A 6157-nucleotide genomic window follows, 5' to 3' on the forward strand; every position below is an offset into this window, starting at 1 on the left:
CTTTTAGGCTTCGGGGAGCAGGTGGCCTCATCTTCCTCCCGAGTAGTGGCTGATGGGTTCAAACTGCTGACCTGTGGTTAGCAACACAACACGTAACCCACTACCCCCCCCCACCCCCCAAGGTACCTTCCAAATAACCACCCTCACTGCCTAGTTGTTTCTGACACATAGTGACCATATCAGACAGGGCCATGGTGGATTTCTGAGACTAACTCTTTACAAGAGTAGAAAGGCTTATCTTTCTCTCAGAGTGGCTCTTGGTTTTGAACTGCTGACTTTGTGGTGAGCAGCCAGATGAGTTAACATACAACACCCCCAGGGCTCTTCTTAGGGGCCTCATTAAAAATCAGTCCCCATTTCTGGTCTCAAATCTAGGGGCCTGAGATGTACCATTACCTTGGTGAGGCTGAAATTCCCAAGGGCAGGGACTCTTTTCTGTCATTGGCTCGGTACTGACCATTTTATACAGATTTAATTTCCCCAGCGTGTACTCACCTTGCTACTTCTTTCACTCTCTTTGAAGGGTTTCCTGGTCATTAGCATTAACTTGACCTTCAAAGGTTATTGAGGAAGGCAAGAGAACCGGATTTCAAGACCAAGACACCAGTTTCTTGAGTTTGGAAGCAAATTTAATGGAGATGGAAATGTTTATCCACTCAACACAGGTACCCGAAAATACAAATCAACATATCATCTTCAGCTGCATAGCAAATATGATATAAGAATTTAACATCATTATTGGATCACAAGCGTAAATATAAGTCACCATAAATAAATGTAATTCATTGTACAAAAGTCCCCAACAACTCTTAATACAAATATGGTACATTGGATAGGTTCTGAAACAATTTTTTTAACTTTTTAAAACTTAAAAAGCTTTTATTTTCTTGGTTCTTGAACACACAAAACTAAAAAGGGGCAGCAGTAGTAGTAGGAAGGAACGAGTCGTAAGCCTGCTCCGTGCTCACCCATAAGGGTTCCTGGCAAGCCGAGGAGAGGAAAGCTCTCTGGACATTACGACCTCCACTTACTGGGATTGAGTCTTGAGGATGATGTCATTCTGTCCAGAGGGTCTGATGTTGGGTCATAAATGTGGGGTGGGGAGGAATTGCTGTAGTAGCCATCTCACCTGATGGACCCTCCAACTCTCCATTCAAGTTTCAGCAGGGGCCCCTGCCTGCCCTCCATGTGTTTTACCTCAGGGCTCAGAGTTGGCCTGGGGAGATGGCCTCCTCAAGCAGCAGTGGTTCTCAAACTCCCCTGCACAGCAGAATAGCACTGCTTCCTTGTGCGGTGTGGACTCTCTCCCCTCCCACCCCCAATTTCAGAATCACTAGGTGTGTGCTGGGGTCCAGACAGCTCCCTCTGAATGTGTGAATCTCAGGAAGTTCAGACGTTGGTGGCCTCTGGAGCCCATGGAGAAGAGTTCCACCTCTTTCTCACGGGCGGGGATGGGGACACACTGACCTCTCCTGGGCCCCTCCTTTATGATTTCCATGGGATATCAAATGACCTATCTGTTCCCCTCTCCCCTCTCCTTTTCCTCCCTGAGCTGGAAGGAAATGTCAAATGTCACACTGTGTTTTTAAAAGCCCAGGGACACAACCTATCCTAGAACGTGATGTTTTCTATAATGAGACATGGGCTTCCCAAAGACTTCAGTTCTTCTAAACAGTTTCCCCAGGTTTGATGGGAGACTTTGCAAAGAAATTCTGGTTCACTCTGAGAAACAGGAGCAGAATCCATACCCCTAAACTCTAAGGAGCATGAAGAGAACAAGAAGTTTCTAGAAAGATGAGCATTCTCATTTTACTAAAACAAGTCCTTTCCTGGTGTTATTTCTGGGTGTTAAAAAGCTTATTGACTAAAATCAAAGGAGGTGGGCAGGGCAAGCTATTGGGGAAGGCTGATAAGTAGCTTATACTGTCGAATACAAAATTGATTATCTGAAATGCAGCCCCCCCCCCACCTAATTCACAATTTAAAAAATTGTTTTATAAAACTTATTGACGAGTATTTAAACCTCTGACCTCTCTGTCCTCAAGACATTTCTGACGCATGCTGAAATAATCTCTTAGAGTTTCTCTCTCTCTCTCTCTTGAGTGTTTGTCTTGATGAAAGACTGACAAAGCAGCTGTCAGTAAAGGGATGCTGGCTTGGTGCCACATCTGGCTTGTTCAACACCCTCTCCAACACCCACCCCCTGCATGGCCCTGTGCCCCCATGTGTCTGCTTAACGAATAAAGAAACGGTCTCATGAGCAGGACGATGAGATGCTCTAAAAGCCTGCTCTGGGCTCTGGAAGTCCTCCTGGCTGTGGACATACACACTGCTTCCTCACAGCAGACCCAGCCCTTCCCACTCCCGACTCACCTCAGGGGGATGCTTGCTAGGACTGCCCTGGGAGGGAGTTAGGATGTCTTGCTAGGAAGTCTACGAAAAGGCAGAGCTCACACCATGGATCTTAGTGCCAGGAACAAGACCCTCTTCCGCTGGTCACCCTGTTTCCAGCACCTGCTCCGGGGGCACGCTTGGCAGTGGAACCCCCGAGCAGCTGGAGATGCTGCTCAGAGCACTCAAGGGACGGGAGCCAGCAGATGAAGCAGCCAGAACGCTGCAGCAGGCGCACTGGCCTGCTGATACCTCCAAGGATGGCCACACCTTCCCTTGGTCACGGAGGCTTCAGGCTTGGGGTCACACAGAGGGATTGAGTTGGAGGCCGCATCGTGGGAAGACGGAAGGTGTAAAGGTGAGGGGAGCAAAGGCTGGAAAGGGTGGGGGCAGGCGCTCTTAGCACAGCAGAGGGGACAGCAGGCGGAGGGCGGGGTAAAAACAAAAGCACACACTGCCCTGTGTCTGCTTTCCTTGTTTCGTTTGCACTGTGGGAAGCAACCATGGAGATGACGTGGGAGAGCATGCACTGGCCCACTCCTGGGAGTGGAGGGTAGGCTTGGGGAGGTTCTTGCTTGGTTCTGCTCTGTCCCAAAGGTTGTCCAGCTGGACCCTGCTGTGGCTGAGCCACGGTGCTTTCACTCCTGCTCTTCCTCCTCTTCCCCGGCCCAGGGCTGGTGGGCCTCTGCCTAGCAGGTGGTGGCCAGGGACTGGTGGATGGGCGGCTGGAAGCAGCGCACGTGCTCCACGGTGGAGCTGTCCGTCTCCACTGACTTCATATACTTGTTCAGGATGGCGAACACCTCGTTATTCAAGATCTGGTACTTCCTGATGCGGTCTGCCATTTTCTTCAGGGGCTGCGGGAGGGCGGAGGGGGTGTCAGTGAGTGGTGGGGCGCAAGGTAGGGCGGGGAACGGAGAACAAGAGTAGGGAGCAGTGAGGTTGGGGTGCAGGCCTCTGATGCGTCAGATGCAGGCCTCTGATCGTGTCACTTGTTTAAAGGCCTTCAGTGGGCTCTGTGGGCTCTGGTGACCAAGGTCGACCTTAGGCCATCGAGTGCTTTGCAGGGTGGCCCCTGCCTCTCCCTCCTCCCCATCTGGCCCACAGACCTAAGCTTTGTTCCAGCCAACCATCTATCTCCATGTCCCTATACCTTAGCCGCTGCTCCTCCTGCCTGGAACATCCTCCTCAACCCCACCCCACCACCCGCCCCCTTCTGCCTGCCTATTGGCGGCTGGCCTTTTTGGACTTGGCTCAAGCACAGCTGCGGAGTGGAAGCCATCTCTAACCACCTCACACCCCACCCCAGTCTCACTTAGACAGTCTTTCTCTGTGCCACCATTGGGTCTTGCTGACCCCAGTGCCTCACACACTTTGGGTCCTCAGGGAATGCTGGCATGAAGGAGGAGCCAGTCCCACTGAGTCTGACAGAGGCAGGGGAGGTGTGGAGCCCAGCTTTGCTGCAGGGTGATCTGATTCATCCCAGTGGGTTATGAGCAAGTGATTCATGGCTTCCTGTACGGGATCCCAGGCTGCTGAGTATCTCTCAACCTGCGGGGGCGGGGCTGGCCTCCATCAGCAGCACGCCCTGCCCTCCTATTCTCTGATGAAAGCGTGGTGGTCAGGCCCTGCCACCTCCCAGGCGTCTGCCACGAGCCGGCTTACCACATTCTTAATGATTTCATCCTTCCCATCCTGCCTCTGCACTTTGAGCAGGTGGTAACAGAAGTCGAACAGGTCAAAGCGACGCTGCTGGCCCAGCAGGACAATGATGGAGCAGCCGGCCCAGTTCAAGCCATCTCCGAAACACTGCCTGGAGGAGGGGAGGGGAGAGGAGCAGAGTGAGCAGGAGGCGAGGGCGGGAAGGCGAGACAGGGCTTCATCTTGGGGCAGGGCGTGGGTCAGCTCTCTGTTAATCTCAAGAGTGGACACAGGGAAAGGGAGGAGCAAGGACTCACTGGTTCCAGAGGCTGTGATCATGGGTGGGCTTCAGAAAGTGAGTAAGAAGTGTCCCTTATCTTTTCATTCCATTTTTCCATGAGCTTTTTCAAGCACCCTTGATCATCACAGTGGCCTCAGAGGTGCATAAAAACTGGACAGTGCATTGTGGGGCTGGAGAAGAATCAATGCATTTAAGTGACGGTGTTGACAGCAAATATTGTAAGTGTCATGGACTGTCAGAAGATCAAAACAAATCCGTCTCAGAGTAAGTACATCTAGAATGCTCCTTAGAAGTAAGGGCGGAGAGGCTCACAGACTTTGGACATGTTGTCAAGAGAAACCGGTCCCTGGAGAAGGATGTCATGCTTGCTACGGTAGAGCATCCACAATACAGAGGACGGCCCTGAACCACTTGGAGGCACACAGGACCTGCCACAGGGGCTCAAGCACGGGAACAATTGTGAGGGTGGCATGGGACCCGGCAGGTGTCTACTCGGCTCTACACAGGGTCGCTGTGAACCAGAAGCCACCAGGCAGCACCTGACATGTGCCTCCCAAGCTCAATCCTGACTGCTCGAGCAGTGTCCGTCTCTAACAGCAATGGCAGCACACCCACAAACTCCATGGCACATGGACGCCACAGCCTTTTGTTTCAAGAGCGGGAACAAGCCAGAGCCAAGGAAAGCGGATACGTGAGGACACCGTGGCTAATGGTCACTCTCAGAGCTGAGCTGATGTTCGATTCCAGGCCGCACTGAGCCAGCAATGAGCATTAGACCCGGAGGGACGGAGATGCCCAGTGTTCTTGCATCAGTGCCTTCTGCACATTCTGACTTTAGAGGCCCAGTGACATGTGGGGCTCGGGCCCTGGTATCACAAGTCACCACTAGTCACCCACAGAGTCCCTGGGTGGGACAAGTGGTGAACACGCATGGCTGCTAGCCAAAACGTGTTACTCTGAGCCTACCCGGTGTACCTCGGAAGAACAGGCTGGCGATCTACTTCTGGAAAACCAGTCATTAAAAACTCTACTGTAGAGCACATGCCTCCTCTGATGCACATGGGGTCCCCACGAGTTGCAGTTGACTCGATGCCTCCCTGGTGCCTGGCTTTTAACCACTAACAGGTGCCTCTTTGGCCCCACCAGAGGCCCTGGCTCTGGCACTGTGTCTTTATAGAGGCATCTGCCTTGTTCACCAGTTCATACTCCTCATCTAGCTGAGTGGTGAAGGAAGAACTGAGGCCTGCTTCTGTCGTCTGGGGACAGGGTGCATGACCTTTCAGAGGCCCGCAGTTCCCAGGCTTCATGAACCTGGTTATGCCCTGCCTTTGCAGGGAAGCCTTCTCTGTTCTAGGAACCCTGGAGTTCAGTGGGGAGGACTTGGGCCAGAACTGACCAAACCCATCGCTGTTGAGTCCATTCCAACTCTCAGTGGCCCAGCAGCAGGCCGAGCAGAACCGCCCCTGAGGGTTTCCAGGGCTGCAAATCATCAGAGATGCTGACTGCCTCGTCGTTCTCCGATGCAGTGGCTCGTGGATCTGAACCACAGACCTCCCAATCAGCAGCCCGGCATTTAATCCACTGCGCCACCAGGGCTCCCCGTGAGATGGCCAGGTCCAGGCAAAGTCTGCTGAGAGCCCCTCCTGCCATTCAGTCGGGACCAGCTTCCAGTCTCACACACCTGCACGCTGCAGAGTGTGCACCCACAGTCCACTGGCTCAGCACTGCTGTTCATCCAGCATCCTGCACCTACCATGTGCTCAATAAACAATAGGACACCTGCGCTGCCTACCTTTCTGGCTGGCTCTCAGGGCACAAGCAGGC

At 52.8% G+C, this 6157-nt stretch overlaps 1 protein-coding gene across 1 annotated transcript in view; it reads right to left on the reverse strand.

The window, feature by feature from the left end:
• Nucleotides 1-611: 611 nt before the first annotated feature.
• Nucleotides 612-6157, reverse strand: part of CYFIP2 (cytoplasmic FMR1 interacting protein 2) — a 132139-nt gene continuing 126593 nt past the window's right edge. Inside the window, exons 30-31 of the mRNA XM_045284704.1 lie at nucleotides 4057-4378; nucleotides 612-3248 (exon numbers count right to left, since the gene is read on the reverse strand). Of these exons, the coding sequence (XP_045140639.1) occupies nucleotides 3081-3248; nucleotides 4057-4378 (490 nt within the window). The 3' untranslated portion in view covers nucleotides 612-3080. The remainder of the gene's footprint in view (nucleotides 3249-4056; nucleotides 4379-6157) is intronic.

The sequence above is a fragment of the Echinops telfairi genome, unplaced genomic scaffold, assembly GCF_000313985.2.
Source record: "Echinops telfairi isolate 266 unplaced genomic scaffold, ASM31398v2 ScPeMD7_7469;HRSCAF=8507_0, whole genome shotgun sequence".
NCBI lineage: Eukaryota > Metazoa > Chordata > Mammalia > Afrosoricida > Tenrecidae > Echinops > Echinops telfairi.